Source organism: Phasianus colchicus, chromosome 21 (assembly GCF_987193195.1).
Source record: "Phasianus colchicus chromosome 21, bPhaCol1.hap1.1, whole genome shotgun sequence".
Classification (NCBI taxonomy): Eukaryota; Metazoa; Chordata; class Aves; order Galliformes; family Phasianidae; genus Phasianus; species Phasianus colchicus.
The window spans coordinates 9,721,044-9,740,540 of NC_143456.1; the positions used below are offsets into that span (position 1 = coordinate 9,721,044).

Sequence of the window (19,497 nt, forward strand, 5' to 3'; positions counted from 1 at the left end):
CCAACCACAAGCCATGGAGGCCCAACGCCACGCGTGGGTTAGCTGTGCTGGTTTGCAGCGGGATGGGAACACTCTGCCCATGTGGGGCAGTCATCTGTAACTGTGCCGAGATGTGGCAACCCAACCCTGCTGCAGAACTACAGAAAGAGAAATAATGCACATCCTCACATACAAACTCACACCTGTATGAATTTTACGTACATAATTACATTATTACTTAAGAACTGCATTTAGAAATATGTTTACCAACACACAAACCATTAAGAATCAGAAAAGCAATAAAATAATCTACCTAAATAAAAAGGTAAGTAAAAGCTTTTACAAAGCCATAGAAGTTCCACGAGGAAGAAGCTTGCCACCCCGAGACTGGAATTACAGTGCACATCCATTTTGTATCCTTGTTTAAGGATGGTATCTCTAAAGGCTTTATGATGTTAAATAACACAGCTGCAGGATTTAACGAGCAGCAGAAACAAGGAAGAGCTCTACAAGGAAGTAAAGCAAAAGGGAAGAATCTGACTTTCAAGCAAAAGTTAGCAAAAGGAACCAGCAATGAAGCAGGCACTGTATGGGGCAACAGCTCAAGACAGCAAGGTCTTGTAAGGTAAAGCTCTGGGAGAGCAGAGCAAGCAAGGAGGCAGATTCACTCCGTGGGTGGCCAAAACCATGCAAGTTTTCTGAACTTTCGGTGAAGGATGGCACCCAGGTTAATGCAGCTGGGTTAAGTACGGGGTTTTGGGAAGCAGAGGTTTCAGGCCCTTCAGCACATGCCTCCTGCACAACCTCGGGCAAACTTCTTCAGCTTCCCTAGGTTCCACCTCTCCCTCCTCTAGCCTGCAGTAATGCTGATTCCTTCCAAACCACTTCTGCCAACTCTGTTGATCCCTTCAGTGCTATCAGTGCACATCTGGACAGCAATCCCACACCTGGCAGCTGGGACACACCAGGCAAAACGGGAAGGAAAGACAGCGTCTCCATGGGGCAAAAAGGAGCCTCAGATCTCATTTTAGGGAGCATTCCACATCAGACAGGCTTTCAACAGAATATTCGGCAAATAAGTAACTCAGTGAATTACATAGGTGCTCAGCAATATTACAGGAGTGGATAAACATTAAGGGTCTCATTTACAGTACATAGCTCCTACGCTGCTCCTGCTCTGCAAGGAGCTGGAAACTGCAGCGTCCACTCTCCAAAGTTATTCTTCAACAACAAACGAGCACTATATTTAGAACTTTTTCCATGAAGTAGCAGTATCCAAGGGCTATAGAGCCAGGAGGCACTCAAAGGTTACACAAGTCTACCAGGCAGCGCCGCAGCCCAAGTTGGTCTGCAGGTCCCATTTCAGCCCTTTCTTACACTTGCCTCTAAGTTTCACAAAAGGTCTTTGATCCAAAAAGTGAGATCCTGCACCAAAAATTACCCTCTGTGTCTATATTTCAGTAGCAACCTAACAATTACAGGAGCACCCACACACAATTACTCTGACATATTTAAAAGGCTTGGCTAGCAAAGATGAATACAGTGCATTAAACAAGCTAGGAAAAACCCCGTACAAAATCCTATTTTCTTTTCCCCTCTCAGCTACTTCAGTCAATATTTCAGCTTCTCAAGCAGCTCTGAACCACACACATTCTTCATTCTTTGATTTTCTTCATATTTTAGGAAACAACTGTTAGATCATGTAGAGATTTACATTTCATTCCCTGCAAGGAAGTACAGCCTAGCTACAGAAACAAGCAGAGAACAACTCTTAGCTCCACTGGAGTTAGATGCAGCCTTCAGGAAATTAAACCTACCTCCTCCACCAGTCATCAGCAGGGTTTGCAAACTGGGACTTTCAGCTCCTTAACTCAATACCTCACTACATGAGCTAAAAGAGCAGCATGACTGTATTGCAACAGGAGCATGCTGCTGTCTGTGCACAGAAGCCATGACAGAAAAAGGGATATAATGCAACACATCTCGAGTTTGTGACAAGGACAATTCCTTTGCACATCACTCTCCTGCCTCCCCCTGCCCTCAGAAGGATAGGGCTTTGTTACTTTTCTTCCAGAGATGATGCAGGGCTTCAACTGCACTTGTGAAGCCCTTCTGCACACTGCAACAACCAACACAAAGACATCTACAACGCATAAAAGTGCAACAGCGATGCTGGTCAGCTAAACTGAAGTCACAAACACACTGGTCTGATCACATTATTAAAAAAAAAAATCCACCTTGCTAAACAGTTCAAGCTAGAAAGGTGGTCCTGACCAATCACTAACTTCAGCAGCTTTCATTGCTGATTTGCTTCCTCCCAGGCTCTTACAAAACAGAACCAGCAGGGCTGGAAGACTCAGCATCCAAGGACAAAGAATCAGCAGGCATGTAAGCACCAATATTTACACAATGTATGTCATGCTCACAGCCACAACAAAATTGTTGTCTTCCAAGGGGGTTGGTGTGTTTGAAGCATTTGTTTGTTATTTCTAAGGATCCAGGAGGCAAAGCAGTTAAAAAATAAAGAGGTCACTGCATGCAAAATTAATCTTTAACTGCCTACACTGCTTTAAATGACTTGGAAAGATTACAGCGCACTCCCCAAGTTGAGAGTACCTTTGATAACAAACAATTCCTCAGGAGGAGGTGGGTGGCAGACCACCAGCAGATGCTGGGCAGCGAGTTCCCTTGGCTCCCCTTGCTTCCCGTGGCCTCCTGTGGTCGGGGCCGTCCCACTGAGAGCACGAGGATGTGTGCTGCAGGAAGGGCCCAGCATTGGCACCTGTATGCTTCCATGTCTTTGAGCTGATTGATACCACCATTACTTATTGAAGTGCAGTGTAAAAATCAAACATAAAAGAAGACTTAAAACACTACAGCTATACCTGACATTTCCATAGAGAAACCATCCAGTTTTAACATTCCTGCCTTGCAGTATATAAATTCATAGTGGATAGCCTCTCAGAAGAAGGCATGGTTAACATTAATTTACATGCAGCAGCCTGACGCCAGTCTCAAAGGCTGCCCCACGATGGCTGCTGGCAGCCTGGCACAAGTCCCAGCACCACTCTCTGTGCACCTATCAGCAAACAAGAACAGCACCTGCACGTCTCCTGGCGCTTCTGAACAGTCACATTTCTAACAGCACTCCTAAATCAGGACAACCCTTTGTGTCACCTGCATCAGAAAGAGGCAAAGCATGCGACCACAGCTGAATTCACCAATTCAGAGCAACCTCATCACAGTTGCAACAGTTGAAAACTGATTTTTTCAGAGATACAAACACTAAGGATGCAGCTACCCACTTTGTCACAAGTGTCCGTGTCAGCTGTACATGAAGAGGCTTACTGCAGCAGACAACTGGCAGGGTAACAAACTGTCACCTAGGTGACAAAATAATGACCCTTCTGTGAAGCTCTTGCAGTGTCTCGTGGCCATAATTGGATGCTGCTGTTCCAAATGCTAAGTGTGGGAGGGAAGAGGTGCGGCTGTGGATTTGGAAAGGCTGCGGATAACCCTTGGCTCCGCGGGCACACCGAGACTGCTGCACAGTGCTGTGCCCGTGGGGCCGAGGGCAGTGCTAGTAGTGATGCTACCCATGGGCACACATCGGGGTCAGCAGGAGATAATGAAAGCATGAGATGTAAGACACCAGTAGGTACCCTTCCCACTCCACAAACAAGTCACGCATTTAGCATCTTGCAAGCATTATCCTTCTAGGAATAGCCTACACGAGCTCCACAACAGGAACACAGCTCTGCAGGATCTCAGAAGCCATGCAGGTCTATCACTAAACATTCAAAAGAAAGCAAGAAGAGTCTTCGAACTCTGCAACATTCCTAATTTTCCAACATACAGACCTTGAAATAACAGCACAGCCTGAGCTGGCATGAAGTTAGCTACACTGACTTCCATCTGAAGAATGAAGCCCACAGACAGCTGCTGCATGGAAGGGAACAGCAAGAAACTGCTCTGGTCCAGGACAAGCAGAGGTGCACCCAGTCGAGGCTAAGCAGGAAAAGTTGTAAGAAAATAGAGGAACATAGAGTAGCACAGGGTCTGACACCCCTGGACACATAGGCATGCAAGCACGAAGACAGAAGAAAGCTCCAGTGTTGATGTATTCTGCTGTAAAACAAACTTTGTTACCAAATAAGCCTAAGAAGGGCTTCGCTTTCCTCAAGAATAGGCAAGATCAATTAAGGAGCCAGCAGCACCTCTGTACTCTGAGAGAGAAGCCACAGAGTGCTACCACCAAGGAACCTGGTCACCAAGTCCTGCACAAGTAAAGTCCCAAACAACACGTTCAAACTGGATGATCTCTGATGTCCCTTCCAACCCAAGCCATTCTATGACTCCAAGTCATACCGAGCACCTGGCTCAAGAAGGGTTACACAGCCCCGCTGCTCCTGGGGCTGCACACATTCCACTACAGCTTCCTACTGTGTTCCTACAGTTCTCTTAGCACACACAGTGGGAGAAAACAGCACACAATTCATCTATTTGAAAGAATGGGGTTTGCAGCACCAGCAGACTCACTGCATCTTCACGTCACTGGAAGACTAAAATGCGAAATACGTCTGGTAAAGCAATGCAACACACACACCTGAGCCCCTGCTGCCTGCCTGCCCTGAGCCCATCACACCTCATCAGAGCAAACATAACGGGGTCAGCAGCTGCCGCAATGACAGCAGTGTGGGCAGTGGGCTGGGCTCGCTGTTCTCATCTGAGCAAGAGCGAGCTTTGGAGGAGAGACAGCAGGAACAGCCCAAACCCAGGAGTGGGCTCATTAACCCAGACACAGCAGAGCAACCACCCCCCACCTCAGGAAGAGCAGGGAAACAGTCTCTTCGTGCCAGCAGTAGTATGAACTGCATGTCAGGTAAGGAGGAGCTGGAAGGAAAATGCAAAGGAGCAATACCACATAATTTTAGAATAAAAACCTCACCCTCTGTGGCTTCATTGAAGGAGTATTTCAGAAGGAGTAGGGCTGCTGTTTTTCCACAACTCTTTGTTGCTCTTCGCTAATCCATAGTCAGTCTTAGACATACGCAAAGAAACAGCATTTGCCCAGTGGAAACACTGCAGTTTGGGCCCAGGAGAAGCATGCACACTCACTTGTGCTCCTGGCTTACTCCTGTACATCAGCTTCTAAACAGCCAAGAATAGTTTCCATTGTGTTTCCCCATAAATTCTACTTTGATCATTCAGATAAACATTTGTTGCCTTTCCCCTGAAACAAGAATAAACTCTTCTGTTCGTGCTCATACCAAACCCAAACGCCTGACAAACAAAGGCACAGAACAAAGTATTTATATGCCCAGGAGTCAGAGTGGCTCCTTGCAGCCACTGGGGTAATGCAGTAATAGGGCTTACATCAGAAGTTTAAGGAGGCAAGCTCTAGCTTGAAATAAGCCATGGAAGCCCAATGTAACTCAAGACGAAATGGAAATCACCCTCTGACTAAGAGGTTTAACTAAGATTAAAATGGCAAAATGGAAAAAAAAAGCATTGCTCAGCTCATCTAGCAACTCTCTTGTCAAGTCCTATCACATCCACACATACCACAGGGCCGGGCTCCAGCCAGGTGAGCCAAGGGAAGGGAAAAGCAGATGCAGGAGGAGAAAGTCCACAGCTGTGAAGACTTCCCAGGCTCAGTTCGTGTAAAGATTAGACACAGTGCTGGGAGGATTGAGCTTCTCTCTGCAACAAAGGCACATTTCCACAGCTAACACTTGAGGAGTTTTGCTTGCTAGGAGATGACAGAAGTTAGCTCTGTTTGGCCTTTCCCTTTACCCTCCCAGACAGAATTTAAGTGATTTTCTTTGGCGAGGCGCAGCTCTAGCTGCAGACTGAGATCCCAGGTGGGCACGGTACGGGAAGGCGCTGTATGATGTACAGTGCTTCTGATCAAGGCTGTAGATAAAAAAGAGCAATAGGTGCCTTGCATTTCCCGCTTCTTCAAACATTTCCTATGGCAATTGGCAAGTTTGTTTTGTTCTTTTCTGATAACCCAGAAGGTCTCTCCAAAAGGCAGAGCTGGAGATGGTAATCACTAGCATCTAATCCAGCAGCCTATCTAATGCAAGGTAATGGAAAAAAAGACGACAGCACAGGGCTCTGACAGTATTCCTGTCATCAGCACTCACTGGCAGAACAGCCCCCAGCGCAGTGTTTTCTGTTCTCCCATTGCTGTTGCTCACACAGCTCAGCTTCACTTCAGGCAACAAGGAGGCAGCAGGACGCGTTGCAGTGCTTGCAGTGTGGTGCTGGAGCACGGCTCAGCAGTGCAAGGGAAACAGGACAGGGAAGTCACAGAGCATTTCTTCAGAAAGGCTCCAGAATAGTTTTGTGCAACGTGATTATCACGGGGTACCTGTAATGCATGACATGCTACTAAATGAAGGATAAGCAACACGTTTATACAGACTTCCTGTCTACCTCCTGTGACAATTCAGTACACATGAGAAAATCTACACTTAACAAATCGGCATCTTAATTTTAAGCTGAACAGGCTCTCCAGCCTGGAAGCATCTCCTAAAAGCCCCACTGAAGCCTCAGCTCTTTACCATGTGCTCTCTTGAGGCAATGAACCCAAGCTGGTGGCCCTGGTGCTGGGGGCAGGTGGGCTGTGCGTCCCACAGACTGACAGAGCCCATCTGGAAGGGAGCCGAGTCCTGAGCCCCAGAAATCCAATTTGAATAAACATCATAAAAGCCACAAAATACTCCAGCAAAGGAGCTTCAGAAGAAAGGCATCAAAATAAACATTGTATAACCTTTTGGACTCGCACTGTACACCCAAAATGGGATGTACTTTTTAGTGATCATCAACTGGAAAGCAAGCACAAGAAGTAGGGCACATGTTCAGAACATCACAACTTTTATTGCACATCTAATGGAAAACCTTCAAATTACAAGGAAGCTGATAGAAGTCAGGAGGACACATTTCTGTAAAATCCCATTTACCTGCAACACTTGCACCAAATTGCAGATTTAATCAAATTTTTTCCCACTCTTTGCTTTGCAGATAAACACTCTGGCTCCCAAATCGCAGAGGCACAATTCTGCCTTCAGGTCTCACCAAGGGGCTGGGCGAGATGAGATGTCCCCAGAGCTGCAGTCCCAGCTCCCCGGGCTGGTGCAGCACCGCCAGCACTCATCACCCTGCAGCCAATTAGCAAGGCAGGCTTTACAGGAACATAACAATTCACAGGGAAGCTTAACGAATCTCAGATTCTGTGTACATTTACATCCAATATGTTTGGAACATGTCAATAAAATATTTATTGCTATGTTGTGCATCTCCCAACTGTTGTGTTTTCCTCTTGGCAGAGGTTAAGATGACTCCCCCTCACCATCCTGCATATGTACTACAGATACACTTTCAAAACTAACTGCCAGTGGAGAACAACAAATTTGGTTCAGGAGCACCCGCGTTAAAATTAGACTTTCAGACAACTATTCAGATTAGGAGAGCAAGACTAAGTGCCTAATCTCCTCCTGCAATACTCAACAATGTTCCTTTAGGGGAAGAGAAACAACACTGCAAATCACCGCTTCACCACCAAAATCAACTCCCAACACCAACCTGCTCTGTACAACGTCCCTTCAAGCACAGAACTATCACATAAGCGCTTGCTAGAAAAGTTTATGGAAATACACACATGCACAGAAAAAAAAACAACTCACCGTTCATGCAGCTGCGTTTCCCCTAAAGGATTCCAGTTTCTTTCCGAAGTGAATAGACTTATCTGCTGCAGCATGATCAGATCTACACAATCATCTCTGGAGCAAAACAATGGCTGCTTTCACGATAAACCCAACAACCAGAAAACAAAGAAAAATAGCAGGGAGGAAGAATGTCAGGCAAGCAGATTATTTAACTGAAAAAGCAAAACTCAGGCTTCTGTCATTTCAAGTGCCAGGGATCCCAAACAGGCTGGCAGCCTTCATCTTAACCTTGCACTTGAGTGGCACCAGAGCAAACGTCCTTTACTTATCCCTTCTGGCTAATGTCATCCCAAGATGGACAGGAGGAGGACATCATCATACTCTTCCAGGCTCACAGCTTGCCAGACTCAGCTGGCTATGGGAAGAAACATCTATTCCGTACTTTCCCTACAAGTGCCCCATTCAGAAGGGATTCCCTTTCTGGGTTTAACTTTTATGTATTTTTAATTTGCCTGATACAATTCGAACCTGATTTTCTTTGGGAAGCATCCTGCTGAGGTTAACAACTAACATGGTGAAGTAAGATGGAAGGCAAATGGTGTGAACCTACTTTGAATTCTGATCAGAGGTCAGGAGAGTATTCACTGTCACACAGCCCATGGCTTTTATGCTTCTTCCTCCTTTAACTGCTGCCATAAGAGAGCTCCAAGCTTTTATTATTCTACATATAACTTCAAATACTTATGCAACAAAGCCTGAAAAATGAGAGGCAGATGAGCTGTCTCAGCCCAGAGGTAGGAGGTTAAAGCAACCTCGAATCACAACGTCTAGTACAACATTTAATCTCTGAAACAAGAAATGTTTTAAAAAAAATAGCCACTACCAATCAGTTCTGATGGCAGCAGCCCACTGCCATGGAGGTTCTCTGCTCGGAAGCACAGCAACAATCGAAGGCTCTATCCGGGGAAGGGAAGGAGACCACAGCAAAAGAGGGACATCATCCAGTTTTTCATGATAGAAAGTGCTAGCTCTATTGGCTAAGTAGGAGGGTTGACTTCAGTCTCTTCCATTTCATGCTGGTTAGACTCGAACCTGCCTTCACTAACAAACGTGTGCTGTAAGCAATCTGCTGGCAGCATGAGCTGTTCCGCAGAGCAGCACTGAGCAACACTGCAGCAAGGAGAGCACATCGCACCAGAGACAACTGCACTAAGGCTTGGAAATGAGTTTCCAGTGGCCCTGCCACCAGTCTACAGCATTTTCACTCACTATTCTGTTTAAAAGGATGCGCTAAAGTTGCTCAGTTCATTAAAAGGAGCTCAAGAGATTCCCTTCAGTAAGAACTTCCCTTCGAATTTCATTAAAAGGAGAAGACCTTCATGCTGCTGCATGTTTAACAATATCCCTCTCCTGATCCAAAAAGCAAACTTCTCTTTTGGGCGACACACTGTGCCCCAAAGAGCATCTTTTTGGTGTCAGGTAAGGTCCTTTTTGCTCATGCCACCAAGTGCTTCAACAGCGCTTGCCCGCTGCAGACTCCTTCCTGGCTCCTTAAATAAGGGCTCCAAAGCCCAAAGACACTGATATTCGTATTTTGGCAACTGTTCAGATCTCCCGTCAAACCAGGAATACAGTACAGAAGTAATTCAAGTTTAACTCTTAAACAAGGAAAAAGCCATCAAGAAGAGCAAGCAGAAGAGTAGTTCTGTGCTTATCATACACACGAAACAGCAAATCTGAACACCAGTGCAGGCCTTGCCTCTCATGAGCTCACTGCAAAGATGCAAAAGGTATGACAGTGATGGCATTAAAAACGACCGTGCTCCACCAAGTCTATACTCTGCTGGGGAGGAGACTGCAAGGACAGAGAACAACATTAGTATGTGCTTCAGATTCATTTTTCAGGAAAAGAAAGCTTCCTCTCCCCTCACCATCACCCAAATATATCAAAGTGATGGAAATTGTATTATGATAGATAGATCAGTCACGATGATGTATATGTTTATCACATAAGTAGCTAATTGCAAACATCCCCATCTCTACCCTTCTTTAGTTTCCACTCCTGGATCAGTACGGCTTCTCTAAACCTGAATGACATCAGCAGGTGACCTCAGATGAACAAACAAAAAGGGAATCAAACTACTCAGCACTCTTCCACCCCAACCTTCCCACATATATGGAACCAGCAGCTCTTCACTGCAGACCCTTTTAAAATCCCCAGCCTCTTCCCTGCATTATGCATTAAATTGCCTACAGTGTTTTCTTTTAGCACAAGTGGAATTTGAGTTGCACGCAAATCAAGAGACATTTAAGGTCACTTTCACCATTGCTATTTTCTCCACACCATGCCAGCACCCATGGAGGATGCAAGATGATGAGGGGCCCAGAACACCCCGACAGCACATGCAGATGGCGAGACTCTCAGAGCAGAAAGTTCTGTGAGCAGATGATATGGACAGATATGGCAGCATTTATTTCACTATCAGAAGTGTCAGCACAGCCCAAGCCCCAACAATATTACTGTATTACCCCATACCAATATCACAGCCAAGTCTTCCCGTGAAGATGCTTACCAAAAACATCCAATTGCACAAACATTTCCTTTTCCATTTTTTTCCTTTTAGATAGCAACTTGCATACAAACTATCTGAAAAATCTTGAATCTCAACAACTGAGGATAGCTGGCAGCTGAACAAAAAATATTTTTTGCCTAAAAACCCACTTTGGTCAGTTGAGATTTAAAGTAAGCATTACCTTCTACCCTACTCAGTGCCCTCACCAATGGAACCTCAATGACCTCATGTTTTTTCCCAAGGGATGGGTGAGGCCCATCCAGCTAGAAACACAAGCTGGAATCTTCAAAGACACCAAAGACAAAACAGTCTGCAAAACAATATTTCTGCGTTAGCTTCAAGACTCAGCCATCCCCTCAGTTAGCAAGCAGGACAGAAAAGCAAGCTCTGCTGGGGACACCGACCTATTTCCAGCTGGGTTTTTGGAACCAGAGACCATTTTTCACATCTGTACATATTCCTCCTCCAGCAGCCTGTAACAGCAGCTCCTCTCCAGCACTGCAACACAGGACATGAGATAAAAACCTTCCAGGTTCCCAGTTCAACTGGTACACGTGGGATCCACGGCAGATTTATGGATTTAAATGCACACAGCACTCACTTCCACAACTGACATCACACTGTGTCCTGTACACAGGAGATCTCAATGATTTCTGACCCAGAAGAAGTGTGAAAAGGAACACAAGAGAAGAGGAGCTGACCGTCGGGTGTCAGGGAGTACAGCAGTCCCTCCTGCAGCTCTCAAGAGCAGAGAATGGGCAGAGGGCTACAGCACATTCCCTTAGCACAGCAACATCTGCCCTTCACTTCTGGCTTTCAAACCCTGACCAAAACCCCCTGCTTTAAAAAACACGCAACAAGAGTTTCACTTTCTGCACCTACGTGATGCAAACCGATCCATGTAACAACTGGACAGATCAATATGATGGGAAAAGGTGTTTCACCATGGGTGTAACGATGAACGATCGGCATGATAGAAAGGCGCTATAAAGGAGGGGAAGAAGATCACTTACCCGTGTCAGAAGATTCCAGATTCACAGGGGAAAGCTCCACCATGGAGGGATCTCCACAGAGAAATCCTTCCCCATTGGCACTCAGCCTTTAAATGAGGTCTAAGACAGGTGCAGCCAGGCTCCACCCCTTCCTGCCATACAGGTGAATTGCCTTCACCTGTGCTCCCAGAGCTGACCTGGTCCTTTCCCCAGGTGCTCAATCAGTGGTTCAGGCCATGACTCACCAGTTCCCATACAGTCCATTACTGCAAAACAAACAAACAAAAAAAACTTCCCGCTTTTTGCCACAGATTAGCACATTTCAGCTTTGACTGCTTGTGTTGGGTTTTTAGCAAGTGTTGTCACAGAACATAAAATTGAACATGAGGGGGAGGAGAGGAGGCGGTTTGTTTGCACTCAGCCTCGGCGCTCCTCCTCAGGCAGCGAGGACTCCGGCTTCACTCAGCACTCCTGAACTTCAGAGCACCTTCCACTGTCACACAGAGCTGAGAAAACAAGGGCTCCCCAAACACCTCTCCGCTGGGCTGCAGCTGTGGGTGAAGCAAGCAGAACTGCAGCTGTGCGGCACAAAGCTCCCAACTCACAACAGTCCTCCCGTCACTCTGAGGACCACAGGAGCACGAGGCAGCACCCCAGGCGCTCCAACCCCTCCCGTGCTGCCCAGCCCGGCACAAGGCCGCCATGGCAAATGGCCACGCTCAGGCCTGACGGCTCCTGCAGGCCGCCGCAGTTCCCACAGGGGTACCTCACCGAGGGCTGCTGCCACACAGACCGCCGGCTTCCCGACCAGACAGCAACGTGCCAGCAGCTCGCCCACAGCCCGCTCAGCACCGCCCTGCCTTCAGCCAGGCTCACCAGACGCCGGGCACTGCGCCTGCTCCCTGCAGGACCGCTCCCACAGGCTCATGTACCAGATCCTGCAGGTGACTTCAGAGAGGTCTGAATCCACCTCCAGGTGAGCACGTTGCCATGACAAAGCCACACGGTGGCTTTATTTGCCTAACAATAAGCTGTATTCATCCCCTCCCCGGAAACTCCCAGCAGCCCAGAAGCAGGAAAGCACGGTGCCGGTGCTCCAGCACAGGAGGCAGGCGGGAAGAACGAGCCCACAGCACCGAGCTCTCACCCAAGTCACTGCAGAGATGAGCTAACACAAGTAGAACAAACATCACTGAAACATTAACAGTACTTAGAGCTACAACAACTAACTCCCTTTTTATACAGAAAAGCAACAAGAACAAAAATACATGGACTATTTGCGTAGTTTTTTTTCCCCTTTTTCAACTGCACTCTTCCTCTCTCGTGTCCCCTACCCTTCCAAATCAGCTGAAAAAATTCAAACCGTGGCTTTGCATAATGCTTCTCCCTCACAGAGTAGAGCCAGCAATGCTTCCCTGGGGATCCTGCAATGAAAATTCAGGTTGTGAAGAACAGAGTGCTATTCATTACACGTCTCTGCCACACGCCCTTCAAAAACACAAAACCCAAAGCAGGCACGAAGGCAGAGCCCCGATGCTGCCATCCGCAGAGCTGGCTGCTGTCCTGCTGTCCCGCTGCGCTGGTGTCCATGAGGATGGTCACAGTCCCTGCACTTTCCATGCATTTCTTGCTTTAGTTTTTAAGAGGAAACATTTATGGAAAGTATCCTGATCTCAATCAGAATGGGAAAAGGCTCCAGCTGGCAGGTGCCCAAGTGCTCCAACACTAAAAATCCCCACCACTACTTCTGGCAGCTACATGCACCCACAGCATGGGCTACAGGATGAGAGCTGCCACTGACTCAGCCTCCCTAGCTGTGCTGATGGCTCAGCTGGGGGACAGCCCTTCCGCAGCCCTGCAGGCAGGTGGAGCAGCCCAGGGGCAGTGACAGCCCTGTGCCACCCATGCGCTGAGAAAGCAGAAAGCCACTTGCTCACTGCCTGACACATCGAGCAGCTTCACCCACCTGTCCCAGCAAAAAAGTCACCCCTTCTCCGGGAAACTGCCTGACACAAATTTAGATTAACTGAACAGCTCTCCAAGGAAGTCTGCTTTAAATAATCAGAAAGAAACTATTGGAGATTATAAATTAAGAAAAATAATCTATCCCATTATGCATAGAAAACTTGCTCGCACCTTTCCTTTATGCTCCTGTGCTTATGAATGCACACAGCCGCAGCCCAATCCCCAGCCTCTCAGGAACAGAGCCCCAGACTGGATCAAGTAACACCACAACCTGGGTCTTGATAAAGTTAGGACTTCAAGTAGCCTTAAAAGCAAGCTATGCTATTGGAGTAGATCTGCCCCAAATGACCATTTTTAAGCTCTGGAAATAAAAAGAAATCTAAAAGAGCTGGTAATTGTCCCCAGAACTCAAAACACCACTACACTTGAAAGAAATTCAGCCACTGCAATGGAATAATCACCAACCCCAAGTCCAATTGCTCTCCCCCTAACTGCCCCCACAAGAGCACTTACCAGAGCTGGTATTTGGCACGTCAGCAAGCGGACTCGCTGCGCTTCGTTAGCTTTCCTCTCCGGACATGTTTGGAAAGGCTCTCGCTCATTACAGTGCACGTGGCCAACCTGCCCAAATCCAGAACTTCAGCAAAAAACTTCATCACATGCTCTATTACCAGAACTTCATCATCACAGCATCATGAAAAAGAACTTGCAGAATTTGTAAACAGTCATTTAGCAAGCTGGTTTCCCCTCAGAGATAAAGCAGATTTGGAAAGGGTAGGAGGAGAGAGGTCATCTTGTGCCTCTCTCCCACACAGGAATGGGAGAAAGTCTCATGCCCACAGCTGTAACTCAACTCAGGCTTTGCCATCAGCTCCCCCCAGTAAGCAGAGCGCAGTCATTCCAGGGCTTGAAGTCTGGCCCTGACACAGGCAAGGCCCTGCTGCATCACAGGAACACTGCTTGGCTTTCAGGCTGTGAGCAGGGCAGCCGGGGCCCACAGCAATCCTGGCAGGGGCTGAACCGGCTTCTATCAGAGACAGCTTTGAACAGATGACAGAAAAGCACACCAGAAAGTTTCTGTGATGGAGGTCCCAATCCATCAAAGCAAGATAAGTTAGAGCACATGGTTGGGATTGACTTCACTGGAAGCTCGAGTGCTCAACTTCCGCACCGACACACCCAAGTGAAACTGGAGCTGGTTTGTGCTTGGTGCTTGAGAAGTGCCTACGTAAAGATCACAACATCAGAACAGGGACAAGGGAACAAACACTGAGTGCAAGATGGAGCACAGCATAAAGTCCCCCATCCACTGCGCAGAGACAATAACTTCTTCCCACAGCTCATAACTGTATTTAAAATTCAATTATGTAAATTACAACAGCACACATAGGATAAAATTGTTAGAAGTAGAATACGCCCTTTGCTCAAAACAAAAGGACTGACAAAAAAAGGAGTTTTTAATAGAAATAAAAAATATGTATTTCTTATTGGAATTTTTTTTTTTAATAAAATATATGCTCTCCAACCTGCACTGTTCACTTCCCCAATTTACTCTGAAGCCAAAGGCAACAAATCGCTGCTACAAAGCGGTGAGAAAATCACCATGTCAGAAACAAGGCAGAACAGCATTAAGCAGTGAAGTGAGAGTGATGAACAGCGCCAAAGGAAAAGCTAAGGGTGATGTGCTGGGATGGGAGCAGTGGCACTGCAGTGGAAGGGAAGAGAAAGTGTGAAGCCTCCCCTGAGAGCAGGCCCTGCCTGGGATATCGGCCTCAAGAAGAAAACAGCCTCTAGAAGCAGCACACTGCCCACATGGCGGTCAGCACCCCAGGAAGCAGAACCCTGACACGAACTGGAGGGGGAAGAATGAAAGTAACTGCAGGAGGTTTCATTCAACTGTGTTAAAAATGAAAATGCACAAAGCGCTGGAGATAATGCCAAGTTGTATCTGGTTCCAAAGAATCTCTAATTCTGAACTCTAAAGCATGGTATTAACTTACGACAAACTCGTCCACAGCATCGAAAATAGAAGCATTACGTAATCAGGACACGCTCGCTCTGGCTAATGCCATCTGAAGGCGGGCAGCACTCGGGTTCCTTCGGCGTTAACTCTTCCACCAGAGCCACGAAAGCCATCCGGGCTGAGCAGGGGCTGCTGTCCACAACGTGCTGCAGCCAGCGGACACGTGGGGACAGGAGCAACGCAGCTTCTGGGGAAACCCAGCAGGTCCGGCAAACCTCATGCAGCTTCCAATGGGACAACAGGCACCAGTGCTCCCTGCTGCAGCTCAAATTGGCCACAGCAGCATGCAGTGAAAGCAACTCTGACAGTACTGTGACAGACTGGCACAGGGCAGATTAATAACGACAACTGCATGCAGCAGATGCTCTGGAGATGCGTGTCTGAGTCACCAGACTTGCTCCAAGAGGAGAACGTTTCCTGAAGCACCGTCTGAGGGAACGCAACCGGAGCAACAGCACCGGGAGAACTGGCACAGCGCAGGAGGGAAACACAGGACCCAGGAAGAAAACAAAGTTGCATTTTCTATGAGAAATTCGAGTACAACAAGGCATTACTTCTGCTCTCAGAGATTTTCAAACCATTTCCTATCTTTCCCTCAACCACAGATGTTGTACAGGTTTCAAAAAGTAAAAGACACTCCAATTTGTCTCCAGATTCTCAGTTCCTGACTCACAAAGTGAACACAGAGAAAAGCAAAAGATGGGGGAGGCAATAGATTTCGCAAAGTTTTATCGCCAAATGTTATCTGGATTAGAAGTAGTTTTCATGGGAGCTCTCAAGCGGTCTTATCAAACACGACATTTCAGCCTGGATTTCTCAAAAGCACTTCACAACAGAATCCTTGAGAACCGAGATCAATTGTTACGCTATCCATTAAATAGATAAGAAACTGATGCACGGAGTTCTTTATTCAGCAAACAGGAGGAGACAGAATAACAATGGGAAGAAACACAGCAAAAAAGACAACCAAAAAAAACAAGTAACCAACATGCAGGAAGGTTCTGCACGGACATACAGCACCAGCACAGCAGCTGCTTTCATGCAGCCCCACCACTGGTTCTCACCATCCACCGACACTGAGTTCTGACAGTCGGTGCAGCTGGAGTGAAGTGAGCTCACCGGACACCTACGAGGAGCAGCTCTCAGGCCTCTGCCCAGCACAGGACCACAAAGGGCACCAGCACTCTGCTCCAGGACAGACAGGCTCTGCAGGACCCAGCCATACACGCAGCCCTGACCTGCAGGAGGTGCACGTGGAATGTGTGTGCCTGATGCCTGAATTAGATGAAATTAAGCATTCTTATACATGCCCCATCTATTCCTAATACATTTTCCTTTGCTGATTACATGTTTCAAATGAAGGCAACAGAGGGAAGAAAAACTTGGAGAAAAATTAATCAATCAGCTACTTGAACCTTTTTCCGCTTTTGCAAATAATCAAGTGATGGTGGCAAAGTATCGCACAGCATCGTCCCTGCATGATGAGCTGAGAAGGGTCACGGTGCAGGGCAGGCTCCCAGCCCTGTGCACGTGGCAATCACAGCAGCAGGGAGCAGAGCAGCAGCACACAGCCAGGCCAAAGCTGTCATGTTATGCACATGCACAGATGCCCACTTCAAGGTTTTTCATTTTTTGTTTTTTCACTTTCTTAGTTTAGTTTCAAAGGAGCAAAAGAGGATTAGAGAAGGTCAATGAGCTGACCGGGACATCACTAACACAGCCCTATGTATGGGCTCTGAGGGTTTTTTTTTTCCCCACGCAATGCCCTTTTTCAGGCTCAGGTGAGGGATGAGCAGAAGACAGCCCACGAGCAATCAGAGACACTCTGGGGAACAGAGAAAGTAACGGGCTGTGTGTGCTGCGTTATGGAAAGCTGCTGCTGGATGATGAGGCAGAGACGGGATAACTTGCATCAGGATATTGAATTGGACTTTGTTACGGCATAAGTTGACTTAAAGTGGCATTAAAGGTTATGGAAAAATATTCCCTCCCCCTGCTATGCAGGAGACTGATCAGACCAAGCAGAGCTTTGCTTGTAATGCTGCTTATTTCACTTAAGGCCTTATTACAGTATCATGCTGCTGTTTCACTTCTAGAGAGAGGGATGTCTTTACAGCATTAAAGAGGTCCTGTGTTTAATTAAATTAGCTGCACCTGTATATATTATGAGCAATAAATCAACTATAATTTGCAACCATAGGCAGCTATTAATCTTCTCTGCGTTATTTATTGCTCAGCATCATTAGCACGAAGGCTCTTTCAGGATACAGCAAGAAATCGCAGGTTAGGGACCAAAGGCAATAACTCACCACGCTGTCCCCTCTCCCTGTTTCAGCAGCGTCAATCACACATCCTGTACACTTGAACAAACACAAATACGTCAGCAATTCTGGCATCTGCTATGTGTGTATATGCATACATATATTTATACATAAAACAAAATTTATGTTCCCCATGCATCTGGGTCTTGACTTCTGTTTGCAAACATCTACTAGGCATAAGGACATAGCTCAAAACACGAAGCACATAAATTAAAATTAAACAAACAATACAGCCCTGGATTTTTGCTCTTTCACCTTATGCAAAGAAACGATGCTGCAGTACTCCAGCTATGCCACATATCATCTCTGAATACAATTTAGAGACTTACTCACCTAGAGATCATGGACCACAAACCACCACTTTAGCAGACAGCAGCAGCTGGCAGCACAACCAGCCCTTTCTAGACACAGATGTGCTACTGGATTTTGCACAATTTGGCTCACAGTCAAGATCATGATGGCATTATCAATTCATAATTTACTCACAATCACAGGGTTCAGGGAGGAATCAGCACGTACCAGCCACAACTGCAAAATGTGGCAAAGGCAATCCTTGCTTATGTTTGCAAAAAAACATGATTAAACATATCTGCCATGCCCTCCCACCCCTGCTTTTGTTCTCTCACCTTGCTCCTGTCCCCCCTTCCTAGTTAAGCCATCATTTAAAGCAGCAAAAATAAATCAAGATCACAGGAGATGAGAAACCACCAAGAGCGCTGAATCCTCTACCTGTAGGTTCAGCCCTGTGCTGAGTGCCTGCAGGAAGCAGTCCGTGTGCTGCTCTCTGCTCTTCCTATTTCTACTCTTTCCTTTTTTAAATAGCTGCTACGTTGCACTGATGTTCACAATGTATTAAATATTTTCCCTGCAATACTTTTCAACTGCATTAACTGACACGAGAGTGTTACACAACAGCTCATGTAAGAGAAGTTATCTCAGCAAATGCACGAGTACTTCCAGTGCCCGAGGTTGCTGCTCAGTCACAAGTCCACTCCTAACACATTCCTTGCAGCTTCTATGATTCCAGTACTTTAATCTGGAATCACATCTCAGTTCCTCCTCCCACCCCGTGTGTATGTACGTATGCATACAGTTTTATTATCTTATTCTTTCAAATAACAGTAACAGCTGACAGTGACGTAACCCAGTGCTGGAGCTTTCAGAGAAGCGCCATCGGGATACATGCAGTAAATTCATGCCAACCCAGCAGCAGAGGACAACTGCAGGACGCCCTACAGTGGTGCCGGGGTGAGGGATGTGGCACACCAGCCCTTCAGCATTCACAAACACTGCTGCTGTGTCTCTGCAGGAATGCTAATATTTACTGCTTGTAAAGGATTGGCAAAATCCACATTAATACCTGGACCCGCATTTACAGAAATAAAGAACTCAGAACAGAAACAAAGCAGCCCTTCCAGAAACAAGCAAGCTGAATTTCAAGCAACATTGCCCAGCTGATGGGACTGAGCGGGCCAACAGAAGGGCTCATCGGATGAAGCTACAGCCCCCCCCAGACCTTCCCCAGCAGGCCCCATGTCCCCTCTTCACTGCACTGGGAATGACAGCAGCAGCTCATCTTGCAGCCCAGCAGCTCTGTCCTCCTCTCCACAACACGTTTTTCAAAGCCACCTCTGGAATTAGCAAAGCAAACACATGTGAAAAGCTGGGGGCTGCTGAGGAGCAGAGTCACAGCGGCGGGGAGTGGAGGAACGAGTGCAGAGGCACACCAATCGCACACAGCCAGGCAGAACACACTGCAGCACCAGTACTATTAAAAAAGAGAAAAATTAAAAGCACATTCAGGAGTATGACGAGCCAGATTGGAAGCCGGCGCTGGATGGGGCGGAGGGAGTCCTGACACTGACCCCAACGGGATTATGTAAGCTAAGCTGCCCGCGATCATCTGCTGCCCAGCTCCGCTGCATGCTGGGCACTGCGCAGGGCTGCACAGCCCCACGTGCTCCCAGGCCT

General features: G+C 47.0%; 1 protein-coding gene across 15 annotated transcripts in view; it reads right to left on the minus strand.

Annotated features, from left to right (window-relative positions):
• The window catches only part of MSI2 (musashi RNA binding protein 2), a 185,744-nt gene that overhangs the window by 146,965 nt on the left and 19,282 nt on the right, over nt 1-19,497 (minus strand). The window contains exon 6 of one of the 15 annotated variants that reach the window (XM_090122342.1): nt 13,696-13,803. The exons of 12 other annotated variants lie outside the window; for them this stretch is intronic. In XM_090122342.1, the coding sequence (XP_089978468.1) occupies nt 13,696-13,803 (108 nt within the window). Of the gene's footprint in view, nt 1-3,284; nt 4,377-13,695; nt 13,804-17,514; nt 17,566-19,497 lie in introns of those variants that run through there. 2 more of the 15 variants (XM_090122346.1, XM_090122353.1) reach the window with 2 other exon arrangements.